This window comes from Malania oleifera, chromosome 4, assembly GCF_029873635.1.
Source record: "Malania oleifera isolate guangnan ecotype guangnan chromosome 4, ASM2987363v1, whole genome shotgun sequence".
NCBI lineage: Eukaryota > Viridiplantae > Streptophyta > Magnoliopsida > Santalales > Ximeniaceae > Malania > Malania oleifera.
Genome location: NC_080420.1, coordinates 94,620,145 through 94,645,008, shown reverse-complemented (window position 1 = coordinate 94,645,008; position 24,864 = coordinate 94,620,145). Strand labels below are relative to the sequence as shown.

At 36.4% G+C, this 24,864-nt stretch overlaps 1 protein-coding gene across 2 annotated transcripts in view; it reads left to right on the top strand.

The window, feature by feature from the left end:
* LOC131153454 (phosphoglycolate phosphatase 1A, chloroplastic-like) overlaps positions 1-24,864 on the top strand; it is a 63,509-nt gene that overhangs the window by 23,124 nt on the left and 15,521 nt on the right. The window contains exons 5-7 of one of the 2 annotated variants that reach the window (XM_058105771.1): positions 5,975-6,046; positions 18,983-19,042; positions 19,241-19,293. In XM_058105771.1, the coding sequence (XP_057961754.1) occupies positions 5,975-6,046; positions 18,983-19,042; positions 19,241-19,293 (185 nt within the window). The remainder of the gene's footprint in view (positions 1-5,974; positions 6,047-18,982; positions 19,043-19,240; positions 19,294-24,864) is intronic. The other variant, XM_058105772.1, reaches the window with a different exon arrangement.

Below are 24,864 nucleotides of genomic sequence, written 5' to 3'. Positions count from 1 at the left end.
GTCTATCCCTATGGCTTATGCTGCTCTATGACGAGGACCGCCTGCGCATTCTAGCGCTTTGCAGTGTTTTTGCTGCAAAGAATTTGGACATATCGCTGCTAATTGTTCCAAGAAATTCTGCTCTTATTGCAAGAAGAAGGGTCACATTATCAAAGAATGTCGTATCCGCCCATAGAATCGTCAAGCCCAGGCATTCTAGACTTTTGTTAGTGTACCCCCCACAGTGACTTTTGCGGCCCCTGGCTCTTCTTCAAGTGACTTCTATGTTTCTTCTATTAAGTCTTTTGCTTGTAATAATGTTTCAAATCTTAGTTTGGTGTGGCATCGTCATTTAGGCCATCCTAATACTCAGATCTTATCTCATGTATTGAACTCTGGTTTACTTGGTAATAAAGAACGTTATTCTTTATCTCTTGATTGTGCCTCTTGCAAACTTTGTAAAAGCAAAAGTCTTCCATTCCCTTTGCATTCTAGTAAAGCTTCTCAGTGTTTTGAGCTTATCCATAGTGATGTTTGGGGACCTTCTCCGGTTAGTTCACATGAAAAATTTAAATACTATGTGACTTTCATTGATGATCATAGCAGATTTACTTGGGTCTACTTTTTTTACTCTAAATCTGTGGTTTTTCGTACTTTCACTGAGTTTTTAGCGTATGTTGACGATCAATTTATGTTTCTATTAAGACATTGTGCACAGATTCTGGTGGTGAATATATGTCTACTGAGTTTCAGACATTTTTGGCTTCTAAAGGCATCATTCATCAACGTTCATGTCCTGCTGCTCCCTAACAGAATGGAGTAGCCGAATGGAAAAATCGTCATCTCCTAGATGTGGTCCATACTCTCTTGGTAGAATCCTCTGTTCCATCCTTGTTCTGGGTTGAGGCTCTAAAAACTGCTACTTGATTAATTGTTTACCTTCTCAAGTCCTACTCATGGAGTCTCCCTATTTTCGTTTATTTGCTAAGCAACCTAGTTACGATAATCTTCGTACCTTTGGTTGTGTATGTTTCGTTCATTTACCTCCTCATGAGCGACATAAATTATCTGCTCAATCTTTTCGATGTGCATTCTTGGGATACAATGTGTGTTAAAAGGGGATTTGTTTGCTATGATCCTACATTACATCGTACACACATTTCTAGGAATGTTATTTTCTTTGAAAATCAAAATTTCTTTCCTGTGTCCTCTGTACCCTCCTCTCCTACTGTGATTCTCCCCTCCTTTGAGAAGCAGTTCTCGGATCCTCATCTAGTCAGTTCTCATTTTAAACCAGGTATTTTGTATACGAGGCGTCCCTACCCCCAATCTCTTTTGGTAGCTTATCCGATATCTAATCCTACCAAGCTCCAGATTCAATCAGTTGTAGCACCTCTAGAGCCTTTGTTGCGTTGCTCTTCTCGAGTGTTCGTACCTCTGGACAGGTACCCTATTTCAACTCTTACTGTTGCATTGTCCAATTTAGATATTCCCACTTCCTACTCACACACTGCCAAGCATGATTGTTGGCGACAAGCTATGCAGGAAGAAATTGCCGCTCTTAAGGCCAATCACACCTGGGACATTGAGCCTTGTTCTCCCACCACTGTTCCTCTAGGTTGTAAACAGGTTTACTCGGTCAAGGTCCAATCTAATGGAAGTCTGGATTGTTACAAAACTCGCCTTGTTGCACTTGGGAATAATCAGGAATATGGTGCCAATTATGAAGAGACCTTTGCTCCTGTGGCTAAGATGACTACTGTTCGTATGATTCTGGCTATTGCTGCTTCTAGTGAGTGGCCACTGCATCAAATGGATGTCAAGAATGCTTTTCTTCACGGGGATCTTAAAGAGTGTATTTATATGAAGCCGCCCCGGCGTGTTTCCCTCTCCGACTTCACATGTGTGTAAGCTTCGTCATTCTCTTTATGGTCTTAAACAAGCTCCGAGGGCCTGGTTTGATAAATTCCAAACCACTTTATTACAATTTTCATTCAAGAAGAGCAAGTATGACACTTCATTGTTTCTTCGGAAATCAGACATGGGTATTGTTGTTCTTTTGGTTTATGTTAATGATATTGTGATTACTGGTTCCGATTCTGCTTTACTTGCTCAACTCAAGACTCATCTCTCAGAGTCCTTTCATATGAAAGTTTTCTTGGTCTTGAGGTGAATCCTAGTCCCTCAGGTATTTCACTTAATCAACATAAGTATGCTAGTGACTTGGTGGCCACAGCTGACCTTAAGAAGGGCACTTCTATTGATACTCCCATGGAATTAAATGTCAAGCTTCAAGAGGGTGACTTAATTGCTGATCCCAGTTTATACCGGAAGTTGGTGGGTAGTCTTGTCTATCTCACCATTACTAGACCAGACATTTCTTTTGTTGTACAGCAAGTCAGCCGGTTTTTTCAGACTCGTCGTCATTTTCATTTTGCTGCTGTCCATAGGATCATACGCTATGTTTAGGGCACTTCTACCCATGGTTTCTTCTTCCCTACAGGCAATTCTACTTGCCTTGCTACTTATAAACCCGCATCAATTTGAGGGGGGCTGTCAACGGAACAGCAAATAACAAAGCAAAAGATTTCTTTCCTTACTTCAGCCCACATTTATTTCCTTATATTTCAATGCATTATTTTGTACAGTTAGCATATTTTTAGTTTACATTTATTGGGCTTGATAGATTATAGTTTACTTTTATATGGCTAGAATCATGCTAGACCTTATTTACTTTCCATGTATAGCATTCTTGTAAAGTCTATATATAATATACAAAATTCAAGGCCAATTCATACGGCTATTCATAAAATATTTGACATGTGGTGCCTAAGTGCAGTTTTTTTTGGGGATATTCCCAAACTCAAAAGGTGTACAAATGCTATGATCCTACCATTAATAAGTGTATTGTCTTTGTAGATGTCACCTTTCTTTGAGAACGTTTAATACTATTCTTCAAATAGATCTGAAATTGTTCCTATATATTATCTGCTTCTCTCTATTTTTCATGCCACATTTAGCTGATGTGTACATCCCTTTCCTCTCCTATGTCTTGCACCGCTGATTGTCTAATTGATTTTTCCCCTTCCAAACCTTTACAGGTCTATCAATAGAGACTAAACACATGTTTGATGGTACCAACCACTATTAACTCTGCTTACTAAACAATCACCTGCTTCTTCTGAAGATCCACCTTTCGTTGTGCGTAATATGTCCCTATTTATTTTTTTAATTTTTAATTTTAATTTTTTAATAGAAAAAGAAATTCCGTAAAGCTTGATCTTCCTTTTGCTCCCTACAAGCCTAAACTTAGTTGCACACAATATGCTCTCACTAATTTTCTTTGTTTTGCAAATGCTTCTCCTACTTATCTTTCCTTCTCTGTTGCCTTTTCTTCTATCGTCATCCTCAAGTCTTAGGAGACTTTGAGTCAATCAAGATGGTTAAAGCTAAGGGGTATGAAATGAAAGCTTTATTTGGTTGTTGTACTTGGGAATTGGTACAGTTGTTTTCTGGTACTTGGAAATTGGTTGGATTATTTCAATGATGACGTGGACGGAATTGAAGAGGTAAAGCTCTATCTAAAGGAAAAAAGGATTTGCAAGAGCCATGGCATTTTTCTTGGCATTGAATAGTTGGAAGTAAAGGAGTTTGCCTATCATGGGAAAGCATGTGATGCTATGATGCTGTCATGCTAGGGTTGAACCAGGAGAAACCCTGATAGAGAAGTGATGCTAAATTTGTAGACATGGTGGTCCATAATTTGGATCCCAAATGATACAGGAAGTTGGTTGGTATGCCCATCGTAAAAGATGTGACATCATGTTTGTTGTTAATGTTGTTGGCCAATTAATGGAAAGTCCAAAACTACTGCAATAGGGGCAACAAATAGGATATTGAGGCATCTTAAGGCTCTAAGCAGGGATTGGTCTATAAATCTCTTGGATGCACTGAGATTGTTGGTTATTTAGATATTGACTGAACAGGCTCATCTGACTGAGATCAACAGTTGTGTATTGCAATTTGTGGGAGGTAATTGAGTTTCTTGAGAGAACAAGGCATCTTGAAGTAGATTGCCATTTTGTAGAAGATGCTGTAATGCGAGATTTCTTCACCCAATGTTTAGTTCAAAGAGCAACTAGCTGATTTTTTCATTGAATCACTTGGGAATGGGCCTTATTCTCACATTTGTAGCAAGCTGGGTGTGGGAAACACATATGCAAGGTCTTAAATATTTGATTTTGACTAAAATTCTGAGGCTTCAAAAGTACATAAATTCCAATGTCAATCTCAATTTCGATTTTAATAAATGATGGAAATTATTAGTAAAGCATGGAATTCTTTCATGAAAGTTTAGAAACTACTAATAGACATAACAATGCAAGATTTAAAACTAGAATATTATTAAAAAAAAAACCTCAGGAAAAGGTATATGGTGTATAAGTTGCAATAGATGTAATATAGTGATTGTATTAAACATATTCAATAAATCAGTTAAATATTATTTGTTATTTCGTCAAATAAAAAAGTTGTGGCTATCTAAGTTTAATTTTTCATACAATTTCAAAAGTTTGAAAGCTATTTATATCCTTCTTGTAATAATCTTTAGTTTGAACTAAAAAAAAAAAAATGATAAAAGGGATGGAATTCTGCCTACATCAATGGAGGAGATTCCAAAGGAGAAGTTAGAATCTCAAAACTTTCTGGATAGAATGGATTTAAAGCTGAGTGATATTGGAGGAAAGGAAGTGCGTTTGGATGGTCGCAAAAGTTGATTGATGAAGGGTCAAAGGAAATAGTGAATTTGAAGAGTTAGGTAAAAATTACGAGGGAAAGGGTTTGAAAAGGGGGTTCCTTGGCTAATTTTGTCTAGTTTTATTTTTTGATCTTGTGTTTCCTTGTTTTCCTTGTTTTTCTCCTTTTTTCTTTGATGTGTTTTTATATGGTGGACTCCTTGTCCTTGTATGTTGTACCTTCTCTTGTTTCTATATACTTTCTTTTGTTATAAAAAATATAATAAATAAATAAATTAAGTGATAAATTTCAATTTGGGTTTTGTACTCAAATCTGAATTTCAAAGAAATTTCATTCTATAATTAAAATTTTGACAAACTAGGCTGAAATTTCAAGATTTCAATAAATTTTGGGTAATTTTTTGAAATTTTGATGGAAATTTTGTAAACAGAATTGACTGCCATTTCAATTGCAAGGGTGGTGGAAAGGAGAAATTTCAACAATTTTGTGGAAATTTAAGACCATGCATATATGCCCCAACTTGAGGGGAGTGTTAGGAGGTTAAATAGAAGTGCTTTCTTAGTAAAAGGGTTACTTATTAATTATTAATAGCACTGGGGGTTGTTTATCAAAGAATTTTTAATTAAGGTATTTTTTCTAAATGTAATAAGTATTTAATATTATAAGAAGGTCAACTCTCCTGTAGAGATTGACGATCGCTCTGTTTTCTCCCCTTGCCTTGCCTAGTTCTCTCTCTCTCTCTCTGTCTCCCCTCTCTCTTCTTACTCTTTCTGACCTAAGTAAGCACATTAGAACACCAAAATTTGAAGCAGTGTTTATATGATCTCTGATTATCTTGATATTTGTCATGTATAAAAAGATGGTTATAAGATCCAAATCAAGGATTGTCAAATATTTCTCTAGAAGGAGCCGCTTATTGTCATTCTTTATAATATTTGTTCTTAAATTTAAATAAGATCAAATGAAAAAGAAATTGCAGTTTGCTAAAAAGCAATGTTTTTTTCTTTTCTATGAAGTACATACACAAAGCTGGAATTCTCAGGAAGGAGATTGCAGTTATGACATCTTGTAAACCACTGCTCTATTTTCGCATTGATTTCCATGAATTTTACTTGTATACCATGGCTGAATACTGTTTTCCCTTAACAAACTGTTTTCTTGTTGATTAATGCAAATTAATTTGAATACAGTGAGCCATATCTGTATGATGAAACTGAACTTTTAGCAGGGTGTGTCTTAGGTTTATGTGATTGGCGAGGATGGCATCTTGAAGGAGCTTGAGCTTGCTGGATTTCAATACCTTGGTGGGCCAGTATGTACAGATTTTGGCATGCTTAAGTTCCCCCATAATGCAGGAAACAACTTGTAAATGTGCAAAATTTATGCTAGTTTTTAGTCATAGTCTCTTCACTGGGATGAAATTCCAAATGTGTGTGTGTGTGTGTGTGTTGTCTCTTATTTAAATAATTTGTTGTATAGTTTAGATGTTATTTTAAACAAAATTAATAACTCATTATCAATATTTAACATGTAAGTTAAAGTATGAATGTTTAAAGTTCTTATAGAGAAATTTTTATTTATTTTGAAATTATAAAATAGACATGTAATGGGACAAGTTAAAATAGACATGGACATGGGACAAATACAAAGACATGACAAACCCTAAAAGATATAGGATACAACATGATAGGGACTACAGGCAAATTAAAATTATGCATAACTATATTTAAATATATTACATTTTGCAAATAATAAAAATATGAATATTTATATGGCACTTTATTTGTATTAAAAATCATCTAATAGACTTGCGTGGATCTTTTTCTCTCTCTTTTATTTTGTAAAATTTTTAATATTGACTTCTTCTGTTTGGAAGTGTGAATAAGTGTCCTGTATCATTTTGGAAAATCCAGAGTCGCAAATGTTCCTTCTTTGTTTTTTTTTTTGGATAGAAAGAGTATTTTATTAAGAAAGAAAAATATTCAAGAGGATGGGAAATCCTCAAAAAGCATAGAAGAAACAGAAAAAGCTGGTACAAGATGAAAACCAAGACTAGGTTAAAAGAACCATCTAATTGCAATGAATATCAGCAAAAATCGTATTGCCAAAACATGTACTGAACACCCAAAAGGATGTTAAAAATATGATCCTATCCCAAATCAAGTTCACAGAAGATTCCCGATCTAGAAAAATCGAGGTATTTCTCTCCAACCAAGTAACTCAAATAGCAGCATATATATATATATATTTGGATCAGTGAAGAGATTTTGTAAAGAGAGCACCAAGGGAGTGCCACCCATGTACAAACAAAGAAAAGAGAGAAAAAACAAAAAAAAGAAAATGGATAAAAAAAATGACAGAATATCCAAGAGATCAAAAATTATTTGTGTTTAGCATGAACTGCCCACTATACCAGCTTGAAAGAGTAATCTATCCTTGAGGATTGTGGGGGAAGTAGTTGTTCCTTCAAAAGTACTAGCATCTCTCTCTCGCCACAGAATTCTGAAGGTGGTTAGTGGTATCAAGGACAAGGCCTTTTTACTTTCTCTATTTGTAGAAATATCCTTCCAAGCCCAGATTCCTTTCCCACAGTTTCAACAGTGACCCAGGCCTGTTCTGTAAGAGCAGTGGTCGGATTCAATAAAATTCTGGTTCAGGGGCAGTGGAGCAGCCAGTAGTCTACAGGGCAATGCAAAGAATAAGGATGCACCCAACAATCAAGAAGGCTTCCAAAGAATAAGGATGCACCCAACACTCTCTCAATAAGCCACAAGGTTAGTTCCTTAGAAACTGAGCTACAGGGCAATGCAAGAATAAATGAGCATGATCCTCATTGCTATTATAACACATAACACATACATCTGGGGATAAGGCCTTATATGATATTTAAAGCTGCAGCAGGTCATTGGTGTTAACCTTATTGAGAATTGCGAGCCACAAAAAAAGCCCTTACTTTTGAAAGAACTTTAGCTCTCCACAATTTATTGGCTAGGAAAAGACTGTTCAGATGGGCATAGAAAGATTTACAAGAGAAAACACCTTAGTTATCCAAACACCAGACCCTAACACCCCATGATGATAATAACTAAAAGAATCCCTCAACTCCAAGAGAGAACCTCCCTATCACTAAGATTATGATGAATCCGAAAGTCCCAACTAACCAGCCATTCAAAACAAGTAAGGATAAGATAAGCAAATTATTCAACGAGATCCGAAAAAAAAGAAGTTACCTGCGAGATGAATTTCCATGGGGTTAGATGCACATTTCTAGCTATAATACTTCTGATAACCCTATTCCAAAGAGAACTAATTTCCAGAGAGAACTGCCATAACCATTTGCCCACCAAAGCTACGTCTTTAGACACCAAATTTCTGAGACCCAAGCCCTCCTCCTCCCTGGGCCTACCATCTTACTCCCAGATGACATGGTAATCCTTCTTCTCACCCACACCTGACCAAACAAAGTCCTACAGAATCCTCTCATATTTACAAGCCACACCCACTGGGATCTTAAACAAACAAATAAAAATACAAAGGCATCAAGGAGAGATACACTGAATTAAAGTAATGCTACCCCTGGGGTAAAGAAAGCACCATTCCAACCATCATGACATTTAGATACCTTAGCGATCACTGGATCCTAAAACCTAGCAGACCAGGCATTCCCCCCCGATAGGGACTCCTAGGTAAGATGAGGGTCACTGCAAAATCGAGCACCCTACTAATACAGCTAATCTAGAAGTCACTTCAGACCTCAAATTAATTGAAGCAAGATACATTTACCTAAATTAAGCTCGAGACCTGAAACTAAATTAAGGCCTTCAGAAGAGTGAAACTATTACAGAAAGAGCTCCTATCATCCAATGAGAAACAAATCATATCATCAGCAAACTGCAAATGAGGCACTATCACACCATCTCCACCCACAGCAATCCCCTGGAAAAGATCCCTATGAATGGCCCCCTCAATCATTCTGCTCAACACATCAACAATCAAAATAAACAAAAAGGAGACAAAATATCCCTTGCCTCAAAGCCCTAGTGGCTAAAAACCAAGACTTTAAGTTGACCATTAATAATCACAGAAAAGGAAGCAGAAGAAAGACAGCCCCTAATTCATCCCATCCATTAAAAACTGCCAGCTAACCCTGTTATAGGCCTTCTCAAATCCTGCTTAAAAATTAAACCTTGCTTCTGACATAACATAACATCCTCCGCAACCTCATTAGCTACAAGGACAGCATCCAAAATAAACCTGCCTCTCACAGAGGCCGCTTGATAATTATAAATGGTACCCCTTATCACCTCTTTAATCCTATGAGTGAGAACCTTGGAAATAATCTTATAAACACAAAGTCAAGCTAATAGGCCTAAAATGACTAACCCTAGCAGAATGATCTTTCTTGGGGATTAGGGTAATAAAAGTTGAATTCATATTGTTGGGGATTACCCTATTAGCATGTAACTCCTAAAACTCTTTAGACAAGTCTGCCCTATAATTTTGAAAAAGAGCTAAGTTAAACCCATCCAGATCTGAAGCTTTTTCCCTATCCATGCTAAACACTCCCCATTTGATCTCCTCTTTTCCTCAGAAGGTCTCTCAACTCTTCCAACCAAACTGACACAATGTCAGAAATGGAGCACCTCAATCATAGGCCGACAAGAATTCTCCTTCTTGCACAGATTTCTAAGAACCCAGTAATTTCCTCCGAAATATCTGCGGGATCCCTAATAGTGCTACCCCATTAGATTCCAACTATTTAATTGCACTTCTTCTAGGTCTCTCTTCAGCCCATGTGTGAAAAAGAATCTAGTACCTGTACTACAGTAATTTCCTCCGAAATATCTGAGGGTCGCAAGTGTTCAATTTAGGAAGACCTTTGATCTGAGATTGGATAACTTGGGGAGGAGTCCTTTTCATTCCCGAACACAATCTATCTTGAACTAGGTGCATGAATATTTAGTTTAAGCAAAGTGATTATCAGCCTTGTCTTCAAATAAGGAAGTTATAATGATAAATCTGTACACCTTTGGCATTCTTAAGGGCGGTTGTTTGATTTGAATGAATTTTAAATAGAAGTTATGTTTGAATTAGTTCACTAAATAAGTTAATCGGCTAGACACTAAAATGTTTGGTGGCAGTTCTGAATTTTCTTAAAATTCATCTAATAGAATAAGACACAAAAAACAGGTTTGATTTGGTAAGTGGAAAATTCGGAGGTCTCTTTTCCAACTCTGTCCCTTACAAAAATGAAAATGAAAAAAAGTTGAACATCTTGAAACAATAAATTTTTTTTTTGTACAACAAATTATATTATTTTTGAAGAATCTTCCAATTTACTTCATGTCTCTCCTTCCTTTACCAGCCTCCGTCACTAGGAGATTAAAGGGAATTCATAGAAGATTTCTTTGGGGAAGATTAGGGGAGGAGTTTATATATTATATCACCTTGTTATATGGGGAGTGGTCAAACAACCCAGTTGTTTGGGAGGTTTGGGGTTGAAATCTCTCCTCACTTTTAATAAAGCTGTCCTCGGTTAGTGGTTGTAAAGGTTCATGAAGGAGAAAGACCACATTTGGTGGGATATTACTGTTTATAAATATGGGCTTGAGCTCAATGATTGGACAACTCAAAATAGAAGGGTTCCCTATGGAGTGGGAGTATGGAAATTCATTAGGAAAAGATGCGATGATTTTTTCTTATTTGTGACATTTCAAGTGGGGAATGAGGCCAATGTTTACTTTTGGCATGATGTGTGGTGTGAGAACAGTAATCTTAGAGTTGCCTTCCCTTCCATCTACAGCTTGGCTTGTGACAAAAATGCCCTTATCATCATCTCCAAATCATTGATTAGGGAATTTTCAGGTACATTCCTTTTACAAAGAATGTGGCACATTGCGAACTTCACACACTCTCCAACTTTTGTAGATTTCTCTACAAATTCTGCATCAAAACATCCCCAATGAACCAAAATGGGCTTTGGACAAAAATGGTGTTTCCACTGTTAAATCTTTCAACAAGAAGCTCTCATCGTTGCGAACAAATCGCAATAACTCCCTTTGGATTCACATTTGGAGGATGCAGCCTCTTCAAAGGTTGACTTTTTTGCTCAGGAGTCCGCACATGGAAATATTTTAACCTTGACAATCTGCAGAAAAAAAGGCTTACGGTTAGGTGTTTTCTCTATATTGCTGACGTAGAATCAGTCAACATTCTTCTCCACTGCCCTTGGACAAGGAACTTGTGGAATTTGGCTCTTACCTTGGCTGGACAGCAGTGGGAAAATTCAGTTAGAGGGGAGATTTGAGCTTGGAAAGGCATCAAAGCCAAAAAGAAGAAGTGAAAGGCTTAACCTCATCCCTCTCGCCATCTTTTGCTGTTCTTAGAAAGAAAGAATAACAGAGCCTTCAAAGATTCAACTACTTCGCTTCAGACTCACAAAGACCAATGGATTGCTGCATCTCCAGCTGGCTTAGTGGGAAAATTATTAAGGATCATTATGTAATCCTTGATGTTTGCAACACTGTTTAGAGTGGTTAATGTTTTGTTCCACAGGTGGCACCCCCTTGATGCCTTGCTAATATATTTACTCTTTGCTGATAAAAAAAATAAATTATATTATTTTTATTGATAATTATTAATAAAATATATGACAAGAAAATATTATTTATTTTAAACTCAAAACTTTAATTTCTGTCATTGCCTATTGATTGTATCAATTATGCTGTCAAAATTAAAAATAACACATTCAGATTTTAGACACTGAAGAGTTAAAATAATTCAGTATTTAGATTTAGTGTCTAGTTCGAGTTCAATTCAAAATTGGTTCACAAAATCAGATTTGAATTCCAGGATCAGGGTTCAGCGCTTAGCGCTTAATTTTACCAAATATCTCTTTAGCATATCAAGAAGTTTCTTCAACCTTTGATGCCATTGCCTCCAAAGGTTTTGGGCTCCCTTCAAAGCTAGGAGGGTTTAAATTCTCAAAGTCTGTTAGCATATTCATTCATTTTTCAATCACTTCCTCATCCAGCACTTGCTCATCTGTCTGCTTCTGATTCCGCTGGCTTTCTTGATTATTTTCCTGAATTGGTTGATTATTTTAAGCTATTTTATCTATAGCTTGATTAATAGTCTATAAAGCTATATAAATTCCAGCTAGATTCTGAGATCTCGTGGAACATTTTGTTCCTGATTGACCCCCCATCTTATTGGGCTGAAGATGTAGAAATATCCCTTCAATGCATTCTCCTTAACAAAAATTTCAATAGTTTTCATTACAAGTGATTCATCCATGTGAAAATCAAGTTAGCATGCTCTACTTATTCTGTTTCTTCAAGTAAGACCCATTGTAAGTTGTAACATACATTCCAATTTCTTGTACGTGAGTGCAGCTCTGTTATCAGTTTGTCACATCCCAATTTCTTGTACGTGACTGCTTGTGACTCCATCTAGAACAAATCCGATTGATGCACTACACTTATGAAGAAATTATTATTGAAAACAATCCTTAATGACAAACATTAGAGCTGTTTTTCCTAAAAAAAATTCCTTTCTAAAAACCTACTTATGGCTTCTTCTATTGATGCAGAGAGGCCAAATATAAGGATAATGGGCCAAAAGAGAGAGAGCCTTGCAGTTTATTTAGAAACAACACACAAAAATTCCATAATATAACCAAAAGGTTATTCAATCTTTCGTCCCTGGAGGTCTGGAATGAGAGGGTTGGTGAAAGTTTATGCAAGTGTCGCAGGTGATTGTGGGTTTGGAGAAGATGAGCAAGTCGCAGGAAAAAGTTGTGACTCAACCTTCAGGGACAGGAACTCGTGATTGTCAGAGGTGGAAGGAGGTAATCTCCAGTAGTTCAAAGGCTGTGAAGGGTGGATAGCAATGCAAGAACTGTGGATGCTTCCAATTAGTGAGTGTTGGAGTGGTGGTGGCTGGTGATTCAGGAGGTTTCTGGAAGCTAGGGTTTCTGAGGGAGGAGGGAGTGATCTCGCGTGCAGCCAAGAGTGGAGTGAGCTTGAAATGGGTTGCTCAATTACTGTGCACAAAACAGAAATGCCTTCTTGAGTTTCAGGGCTTTTCACCCAAGGAGCCACAACCCCTATTTATTTGAATTCTCAATGTCTCAAGCACAAACAGCATTTTCAATTACTTCACAGCTTCCACATTTTAAGACTTTTCACAGAGCAGCATTTAATAGTTACACACACCCCAAGTCTTGGATTATTGTTTGTCAAACTGGGTTTTAAACCAATGCCTTTTGCCCTTAAAATTCATTATATTCAGGCTTAATCATCCTTATGTTGTCATTCTCAAGTCTGATAGAAAACATAAGGAAAAAACTTGGGTCAGAGTTTATTAAACAACAATAAATACAACTTATTCGACAAGGACATAATCGCATATAGGTCTTGTTAGATTACCACTTTACCTAAAAGCTTAAACCATTCGGTTGCAGTCCAACAATGCCTGTTAAGCCCTAACACTCGCCTGAATGTGCAGCTTGATTGCATGCAGAGAGAAAATAAAAATGAATAACACCCATTATTGGGAACATGATAATTTTTTAACGGCCATTGAGACTTGAACCCAGGACTTCTTGGCCACCATGGCTTTCATACCATGTTAGATTACCACTTAAAACTAAAAACCTAAGTTGTTAGGCTGTGGTGTGACAGTGTATATCAAGCCTCGACAGTTATCACCTTTCCCTAAGGCAATCCCAATTTACCATAAATCCCCAGTTGTATAAGGAAAAGATTAAAGATATCTACCTTGATTATTAACTTCTCCGCCAAGTACTGATGCTTTCGCTGATTTTTTTGAATTTTCTGTTGAATTTTCTCTCTTCCTCATCCTCCCTTTCTCTCTTCTCGTCCTTCTCTCTCAAGCGTTGGGGCTTACTGCAATAGTAGGATGTTCACTGGAATTAACAGAACAAGTCAGCATTGCTGGAAAAGGGAGAAGCAACAGCTGTAAGTACACTGCCAAGTGTCTCCTTCCTGGTTTCTCCAGTGTCCAACACTGATGTTTATATTTTGACCCCAAGTTTCTATATTATTCAAATTTTAACACATACCCTTATAACTTTGATTTCATCCAAGCCTCTCCTCCCACAGCTAAAGTTAGTAGCAGTCTTTATTGACATAAAAGAATACATATGACTGTTACTTAAAAGAATGCATATGCTTAGCATAAGTTCACTTTGAAAAAACTGAACAGAACTTTGAATAAGAATCACACTGGCTGCAACTTGCTGACTGAATAATTTTATTGCTGAATGTTCTGCTAACTGTAAGCTGAGTTGTCCGCTGACTTTTCAACTAAATAACTGAATTAACTAACTTCAGTAGGTTCACGGCTTTCTCACAAATCCCCCTCTAAAGCCGTGAGTCCTAACATGTCTCTGAACTTCAAAAACTTCTCTGTAGTAATAGGTTTTGTGAGCATGTCTGCTGGTTGTTCATTAGTGCTGATGAATTCTAGCTGAATTTCTTCCTTCTGCACAAGGTCACGAATAAAGTGATGTCTGACCTCAATATGCTTTGTCCTGGCATGAAAAACTGTCACGAATAAAGTGATGTCTGCTGGTTGTTCATTAGTGCTGATGAATTCTAGCTGAATTTCTTCCTTCTGCACAAGGTCACGAATAAAGTGATGTCTGACCTCAATATGCTTTGTCCTGGCATGAAAAACTGGGTTCTTAGTTAGAGCTATTGCTGACATATTATCACAATAAATGGTTGTAGGACCCTCTTGCTTCAGTCCTAAATCACTAAGTAATTTCCTTAGCCAAACTCCTTCACAAGTAACCTCTGTTGCTGAAATATATTCTGCTTCTGCAGATGACATGGCAACAGTGTTTTGCTTTTTGAACACCATGAAATGGTGTCATTTCCAAGGCAGAAAACATATGCCGATGTGCTTTTTCAATCATCAACTGATCCAGCCCAATCACTGTCAGTGAAACCGGTCAAAACAAACTCAGAATCTTTGCTGTTCTTCAGTCCAAGTTTTAGTGTGCCTTTAAGGTATCTTAATACCCTTTTTGCTGCTGCATAGTGAAGTACACTTGGGCTGTGCATAAACCTAGACAACATACTAACAGCTTGTGTAATATCAGGCCTTGTATGAGTCAAGTAAATAAGGGATCCAACTAAACTGCTATGCTGATTTTTGTCGAATTTCTTAGCTTCATCATCAGAATTTAATTTTTCATTTAGAGCCGTAAGAGTACTTACAGCCTTACAATCTTTCATATGAAATTTCTTCAAGATATCAGCTGCATACTTTTCTTGGGAAATGGAAATTTCCCTTCTTCCTTGCTTAACTTGCATCCCGAGGAAGTACTTCATGATCCCTAAGTCTGTCATCTCAAAATTTTTCATCATTGAGTGCTTGAAATCAACAAGTAAATGAAGATTGCTTCCAAAGTAAATTTGATCATCAACGTACAAGCAAACAATGATGAAATCAGTTACCTTTTTAAAGAAAAAATAAAGAGTTAGTTCATGAGAGCTTTTTTGAAATCCTGAATTCTAAAAATAAGAATCAATGTTACTATTCCAAGCTCGTGGAGCTTGTTTGAGGCCATACAAAGCCTTGTTCAGTTTGTACACCTTTTCTTCTTTGCCCTTCACTGCATATCCACGTGGCTGCTCAACATAAACTTCCTCATTCAGTTCTCTATTGAGAAACGCAGATTTAACATCCATTTGATACACATTTAACTCCAATTTGGCAGCTATTGCAGGTACAAGCCGAATTGTTTCAATTCTTGCAACCGGTGCAAAGGACTTGTTGAAATCAACTCCAGGTTGTTGAGAATAACCTTTGGCAACCAATCTAGCCTTGTACTTTTGAATGGAACCATCCTCGTTGTACTTGGTTTTGTAAACCCACTTAAGACCAATAATGTCTTTTCCTTCAGGAGGATCCACAAGCTTCCATGTGTTGTTCTTTTCACTCACTTTTAGCTCTTCCTCCATGGCCTTTTTTCCATTTTTTATCCTTCCCTGCATCTTCAAAATTTTGTGACTCACAAGAGAAAAGAGCAAATTCTGAATTTTCATTAGAAAAATAGCTTCTAAAATCACCATACCTCTCTGGAGGTCTTCTAACTCTGTCAAATCTTCTTAGGACAGGTGAAGAGGATGAAGTTCCTTCATTTTCTAAATTTTCTGATTTTGAACTAAGGTTCCCGGGTGCAATTTCAGCTTTAGAAATTGCTGGATTCTGAGATTCAGTAGCTGATTTAGGTCTTGTTGCTTCAGTTGGTACAAAATCTGGAATATTTGTTGAGTTCTGGCCGCTGGAAATCTATTGCCATACTTCCCTTTCGTCAAAGATGACATCTCTTGCCACTGTCAGCTTGTGATTAACAGGATTTAGCAGCCAGTAGTACTTTGATTCATCACTGTACCCAATAAACAGAAGTTTTTCTCCCTTCTGATCAAACTTGTCCTTATTAGGAGCTTTGCTGAGTGAGTTGGCTAGACAACCAAACACTTTCAAATGGCCAACATCTGGTTTTCTCCCACTCCAAGCCTCATAGGGAGTTCTATTCTTCACTGATTTTGTTGGTGACCTGTTTAAGATATAAACAATGGTATGTACAACTTCAGCCCAAAGAGAATTAGGAAGTCCTTTACCTTTTAACATGCTCCGAGCCATTTCAAGTTTTCAACAATGGTCCGGTTCTTTCTTTCAGCAACACCGTTCTGCTGAATGCTTCTACTCACTATTAGTTGCCTTTGAATGCCTTCCCTCTTGCAATAATTCATGAACGGGTGATATATGAATTGACCTCCACGATCAGTTCTTAAGGTCTTCATTTTCGGCCCACTTTGCCTTTCAACGAGGGCTTTGAACTCCAGAAATATTGAGAAGGCATCTAATTTTTGCTAAATAAGATACAACCATATCATTCTAGTAAAATCATCAACAAAAAGGATGAAATATGTTTTGTTTCCAAGAGATAGTGTTCTTGTGGGACCAAATATATCCGCATGAACAAGCTCCAAAGGAGCTTTGGCCCTCCAAGAAGTTTTGGGGAAAGGAAGGTGGTGCATCTTCCTGTAAATACAGCCTTCACAAACTCCTTCAATTTGATTTATTTGAGGAAGACCACGAACCATATCCTTTTGCTTAAGAATCTACAATCCCTTATGATTTAAATGCCCATATCTGAGATGTCATAGTTGAGATTCGTTTAAAATTTTCACTCTTCAAAGACACTAGACTTGTGTAGTTGATGGAGAGTGGAAAAACCTTGTTTCGAGTCATCTCAACTTTAGCCATCAGTGAGTTCTTCTTCTTGTCTATGATTTTGCATTAATTTCCTTCGAAATGGACTTGATATCCTTTTTGAATTAACTGCCCCACACTTAAGAGATTGTGAGCAAGACTTGGGACATAAAGAACATCATGGATGAATTTTTGCTCACCTGATATGGACTGCACTGCTATTGCACCTTTTCCTTTAACTTTTACAAATTTCCCATCACCAAGAATAACGGAATTTGAAGCATTTTCATCAATTTTAACTTATAACTCACAGTTATTTGTCATATGACTGCTGCAGCCATTGTCAAGAGCATTGAGACAAGAGAGAAACACTTGCTCTTCATCATTTTCCTTGCTGAAATTTTCTTCTGAACTTTCATTCTTCTTGTGCCAACAATCCTGGTCTAAATGGTTTGGAATGCGGCACCTTTTACACATTAAATAACATTCAGCTGAGGTGGGATTTGACTTCTTGCATATGATGCAATTTTGTCCTTGATTGCCGGACCTTTGAGGCTGAAAATTCCTGCCTCTGCCACGGCCTCTTGCACGACCACGAACTAATTATTTTGGCCTCTTTGAGACTGGTCTTGTTGCTGAAAATTTCCCTTCCTCTCTTGATCTTTCTGGTTCAAATTGAGCTTTGATTGAAAAGCCTGCTCCAAGGGCTGACCTGAAGATCTTTTAATTCTTTCCTCATGTGATTCTAAAGAACCACAGAGGTCAAACATGGTCATAATTGAAAGGTCTTTTGATTCTTCAATTGCTGTAGCTACATGATCAAATTTTGGTGGTAAACTTCTGAGAATTTTTTCAACAATCTTTTTTTCTTTTATCCAATCACCATAAGCTCTGATTTGGTTGACTATTTCAGCAACCTTGTAGAAAAAATATTTGATGCTTTCAGAATCTTTCATTGCCAAGCAATCAAAGTTCTTCCAAAGAGATTGTAGTTGGATCAAGAGTGGTCTTTAGCCTTTTGAATGCCAAAGATGCGGGGATAGATGGTCTTGTTGATCCCTTGATGAAGATAACTCAAAGCAAGAGCATTATTTTTTATTTTTTCTTTGTTCTGGGCAGATCTCTGAAATGAGGTTGCTGTGCTTGTGTTTGTAGAGGATGAATCATCATTTGCTGAAGTTGAATCATCATACCCTTCTTCAATAATCTCCCGTAAGTCTCGTGCAATGGAGAAAATTTTCATTTGATCAGCCCAGTACCCATAATTATCTCCTTCGAAGATGGATACTTGGTTTTGAGAATAATTGAACATAGTTCCAGTAGAGGAAGAGGCGCTGGACGACATGGCTTTGATACCAAATTTTGTTGGAACAGAAGAATAGAAAAAACAGAGAAGAAAAAGACAGAAAAATGCCTCTTTAATTTACTGACTTGATGAAGAAATTACATATATAAAAAGCTACAGTGCTGCAGCACTTTTTGCTGAATTTTTGAGATTCTTTTCTATTTTTTCACTACTTAAAATGACTGGGATAAGGCCACTATTTATAGGGCAGAGTACATGGGGAATAGATGGGAAATTTTAATATTCTAAGGACTTAACAACTCATTAAATAAACCTAGAAACAAGGCAAAGAATATGACAAGTTCCTAGACTAAATGATTCACTCCTGTGCTATTAATGGATGACAGCTGTATTCCACTTTGAAAAAACTGAACAGAACTTTGAATAAGAATCACACTAGCTGCAACTTGCTGACTAAATAATTTTATTGCTGAATGTTCTGCTGACTGTAAGCTGAGTTGTCTGCTGACTTTTCAACTAAATAATTGAATTAGCTAACTTCAGTAGGTTCATGACTTTCTCACATCAGACACTTGTTCCACCAAATTTGAGAAACAAATCATTCTAAAAGGCTTTGCATGGTTATAATCACCTTTGAATTCCCGGTTGTTACATCATGCGTCTATTTATTTATTTATTTATTTATAACAGGAACATGGTGAAAAAAAGATTGAGCTAAAACCTGGGTTTCTGATGGAGCATGATAACAGTGTATGCTTCTTTTTCTTTCTTTGGATTTCTTTTCTTTTTTCCTGATTTGGCTACCTATTCTGATTCATAAAAAACGAAGGAATTGAATTAAATTTTCTATCTGTTTCTATTAACTACAAATTGTAAGGCATATACAGAAATTTCTTTCACTATGGTTCCAACTCTTAATCATATAATGAGTTTTTTGTTGCTGTCTAGGTTGGGGCTGTGGTGGTTGGATTTGATCGTTATTTCAATTACTATAAAGTTCAGTAAGTTATTAATTGTTTTTCAAAGATTGTGGTTACCTTCTAACTAATAGATGATGTAGTGCATATGCGCACAGGCACAAGCACGCGCACACAGAGGACATGCTGCATATCTGGAACTTACGTTACCTTCTATGTAGTTTTCCTGTATAAAAGTTTCTTGTGATCTTTTCAATGAGAATGACTTGTTTTTGGACTCAACATAAATTATGTGTAGAAAGCTAGCCCTTCTTAAACCGTCTGAAAATTAACTTGGTAACTGTGCATTGTCCAATTAAACCATTGAAATCAATAATCAGAGTAGGTAGTTAGTGATACCTCTATTGCTACTTGTTTCCAGATTATCACTGCATGCTCCATCTCTTTTAAGCTTAAACATTTGCATGGTGGTTAAGTCCACGTATGTATGATGATCTTCTAGCCTTGACCATTGAAGGAAAATAAAAATAGTTACTGCTCTGTAATTTGTCATTATCGTCAAAGCTCTAAGTCTTGTGCAGATATTAAAGTATTTTTTCCTCTCTAACTGCACCTCTAAAATATCAGATGGGGAATAAGACTGCACTGAAGGCTTTGTAGGATGAGTGGCCAGCATTCAAAAGGGGGGAAAATGGTAGGTAAAACCAAAGCAGCTTTGAATTGCACCCAAGAGATATCTACTTCCATCTTTTTCAAACTTTTTGATGATCAAGAGACTTCTCATCATGATAGATGCACCTAACACATTTTGAAGCCTTGAAAACCTTCCTTTCCTCTAAATTTACAACTACATGGTTGTGTCTTTTTATAAGATTCACTTAAAAAATTCAAGTTTTGTGGGTGTAATTAATTTTAGGTTAATGAATTACTTATATAAACAAAGAATGAAAAACAAGTAGAGTAAGATAAGGCATCTTCCTTTAGAAATAAAAAAGATGACAATTGAGCAGAAAATGCATCAGAGCCTAAGTGTTTTCCAGATCTGCTGGACATCATTCAAAGAAAATACCTGGAATACTGCAGTAGCCTTTCCTTAGAGAAGCCAAGAAAAGCCACCCAGCTTAAAGCCTTAATATAAAGCCTTAAATATTGTCGCATTCCTGCCCATCCACTTACCAAATTCCCACAAACATAGTACGTACTCTGCTTTTTCCTCCCAAAACCCATACAACTAGTCAACAATAAGCCCTCCATGGTATGTGGCCACAATTCTCTGAAAAATTCCCAAGAACCAATCCAGACACCGCAATTCACACAGATACACATCTTGCAATAGATAGAAATTTATTTCAATTATTTTTTGGACCATGCTTTGAGCCAATATTTTCACCTGATGGATTCCTCGGTCAAAATCAAGGAGAAAGAACTAGTCTCTACTTGCCTGCTAATCTTTCATGTCAGGGCACTAAGTCTGACCATCTGGATCCCTCTACTGGCATAATTCATCTCTACCAAAAATTCATCTTCTGAAAAAGAAAAGGGCACCCTTTATTTTGATTTGGTGCTTCATTAACATGTTGCAAGAGTTGCATTTCATTAATCTTGTATGTTGTCGTAGCATGCATTTTTCATTAATTCATTCTAGAAGCCATTTGTTACTTGCATAAACTCATAATACTAACTGATCAAAAAATCACTGCCTTCACATGAGTTTGTTATGTTTTAAGGTTTTGGTTTCTTAAATAGAATGGATTAGAGCATCCAAACTAGGTCTACACCTTAAAATAGGTCTACTCTTCTTATATGTACTAATAATTCTGAGAATTTGAAATTTAGATTAACCTCATACTTAATATATTCTGTGTTCCCTCTCAAGCTAAAGGATATATATCAATCATGCCTAGCTTGTTTCAAATGCAGCATGTCCCTGACTCAAAGTTTTAGTAACTTCACCTAACTGATGGTCTCCAGACTTGATGTACGCTGGAAACCCAAACCAATCAGTTTATCTTCCCTTTGTCTAACAAAATAACAATCTATTTCTATGTGCGTGGTTCTTACATTGAGAATGAAAACAGGATTAGTTGCAATGCACACAGCTGCTTGGTTGTCGAAAAACAAGCTCATGAGGTTGTTGCTTCATTCCCTCTTTCCTGCAATAGATATTACACTCACATCATATTACTGATTGTATGAGCCACAGCTGAATGCATTGCTCAGCTCTAGCTCTGGCCACAGCATTCAGCTTATCTACTTTTCCTTGTAATCAGATTAGCCCCAACAAAAGTGCAATAATCTAAAATAGTTTTCCTATCCATGTGATCGTTTCCTCTGAATTTGACATTCCAAACAACAATCCATTCTCTTGAGCTATCTTGAGGTGTTTATTTTGAGAGGGGTTCTAGAAGAGATATAAATGTTCCCTCTGTGGTAAGCCTAGGTCTACTTGCCCACCTAATGGACGAAAAATGTGTGGTGTCCACTATTTATTTTTGTTTATAAGCCTAGTTCTTCACCTAATTGAATCATGTGGGGCATGGGAACTCTCTTTACACTTGTGGTTAGGTTCTTTTCATGCACTAAGCACTAACTATAGATTCTTGTGTCATTTGAACTAGATTAGGAATTCAATGTAGACATCTGCATTCCCTGATAATGAAGACAGTTCATTTCCATTCCTGCATTAAGTCGTAGTTTCATTCTATCTATGCATTAGAGGGTGAGCTCATGGTTTTAAATAATGGCCGCTGCCATTATGTAATGCTGTTACGTAACGGTTTTTGGATTCATGTACCATTACACACTGTGAAATCGCTGGGAAGAAAAATCATGACCATAGCAGCCATTACAGACCGCAACTGTTATGTAAAGGCCGCTATGGCCGCTACGTAACCACTACAGGACTATTACGCCAAAAAAAATAATTTATTTTTTACTTTTCTTCTCACTTTTGTTTTCTCCCTTTCATAGGTCATTCTCGATATACTATGAAGCTAGAGGGGGAAAAGATTATAATGAGGATGATAATGATACAAAATTTACGATTATTTTTAAATACTCACAAGAGATGCATTAATTAACCATTTGAAAATGCTAACTTGTAAGGAAAATATTTTATTTTGGCAGTATTAGAAATTTGATATTTATGTTCTATATTTTTCAACTTGAACCTTGTATTTTTTTTTTTTTTTAGTTATTGTATATTTATATTATTTGTATGTCTTGTGTGTTTAATAGATTAATGGAGTGTATAATGTAATTTTTTTATTAATTAATATATTCACATAAGAATTTATCACACATAAGAATAATGAGAAAGTATGAATATACACACATGTGTAATTTTTCTTTCAATGTTGTTTAAAACAAATGTAAATTTCTTGTCCGTACCAAACAACTTGCTTAGCTGAACTAAAGAATCCAAAATACACTAAAATTCTTTCTAAGAAGGGTTAAAAGCTTAAAATATGCAAATACACTAATATGCACAAGGCTGTGCATTCTTGAAAAAAATTCACGGCCATTACACCTGCTTCCCGTTGGCCATTATGTAACATCTGCTACTTCTACTTCCCATTACACCCATTAGCATTACGTTATGCTACTTGCTACCGCGATTTAAAACCATGGGTGAGTCACGTCCAAACCTAAACAATACAAGTTCAAGTCATGGGAACAACCTCTTCAATTGTGGTGTTAAGGTGCTTATTTTGAGAGGGGTTCTGGAAGAGATATTGGTGTTCCCTCTGTGCTAAGCCTAGGTCTACTTGGCCACCTAATGAACGAAAAATTGTGGTAACAACTACTTTTTATTTTTATTTATATGCCTAGTTCTTAACCTAATTGAATCGCGCGGGGCATAGGAACTCTCTTTACACTTGTGGAATGGTTCCTTTCATGCACTAAGCACTAACTATTCTTGTTTTATTTGAACCAAATTAGGATTTCAGTCTAGACATCCGCATTCCCTGATAATGAAGATGGTTCATTTCCATTCCTGCATTAATCATAGTCTCATTCTATCGATGCATTAGAGGGTGAGCTTGACCTAATGGTAAGTGTGTCATGTCCAAACCTAAACGGTACAAGTCATGGGAACAGACTCTTCTATTGTGGAGTTAAGGTTTCCACATCTCCTATTGGATGTGAAATCTAGCTACAATGATGTGACACACAAAATTGATTTACATTTAGTCAGCCCAAACTCCCAATTTCGTTCCTATTAACCCCTCTAATTTTAAATGCGTGTTTTTTTTTTTTTTTAATTTAAATGTTTGAAAGCCCACATTGGACCTAGGCTACACAACAGGTGGTAGCTCATCACCCATCCCATATCCCTCCACCCCCTTTCCAAGATTTGAACCTGAGACCTCTAACATGGAAGTTCTAACCTTTAACCACTTTCCTTAGGGGACTTCAATTTATTTATTAATTTTTTTAAGTTAGGGGCTATTGAGTAAAGACACTTGGCAATTATGTGAATCCACCTTAGCCTCGTCTCTTTCAGATTCTGCAAATGACTGAGGGGCTGAACCTTTGCTTCTCAAAAATGCCTCTTTAGGTTTAAATGTTTTCTATGTGTTTTTTTTCCAACTCGCAACTCTCTTTGCAAAGGCAGATACATTTTCTTTCCTTTTTGTTTTTTGGTAAGGACATTTACTTCTACTTACAGGACACTTATAATTCCTAGTCTCGTTTAGATCCTAAAATGGGAATTTTCACCTTGTGAGTACATTTCTACATAAAATATTAAAATACAGAATATTATTATTACTATACTTCATCTATTGTGAGAGCTCCAGCTATTTTCATCGTGTGGAACCTTGTATATAATTATAAAATGTGAAATAGTAGTTTTAATTTTAACACAAATTCATCATTGTTCACTAAGGTGTTAATTGCATTTGTGTTAAGACGATGAAAATATGATGCTTCGGTTTTCCTGCATGCATTTCAAGTGTGATTCTCTTGCGGCTGCAAATGCAAATGCATTCTGGATTGTATAGTTATGCTTTTGTGACTAGTTTTCTACTTTCACATTTGATGAGGGAGGTGTTAAGAGAGAATGGGCATGTTGAGAAGGAATTACATTCATGCCAGTAAACTCTACTCAATTTTTTTCATTTCAAGTAGTTTTTTTTTTTGTTTTTTTCTTTTGTAGAAGAGTAGATATGCATTTTGCAGTGTCAAAATATTTTAAATATCATTAAGCTATGAATTTAAGATTTAAAACCCAACAAAAAATAAAGCCTAATACTAATAGCTTATTTATGCTATCAATCCAAAATTTGGAAAACAATGCACATTGTTTGGAAGCTCAAAATTTAACAAAATGAATGAAATATAACAATTACAAGAAAACCTTAGCAAAACAAAGCAAAATAAAATAATGAGACTTTAGTTGAAGTGTGTTAATATTTTTTGAAAAATAATGTATGAAGCTTGGTTCGTTGTATTTTCTTAATGAATTTTGTTACTACAACATTTAGTATATTATTCTTATATTTTATATTTATTTTCTTCAATTTACTTTTCGCTGCCAATGCAGCTGTGCATTCATGCATCCTGTGGATCATTTAGTCATGTACTTGTGCATCTAAAATCGCAGATTGGTCCCCATATGTTTAATATTTATCAACAAGGAGTATGAAACCT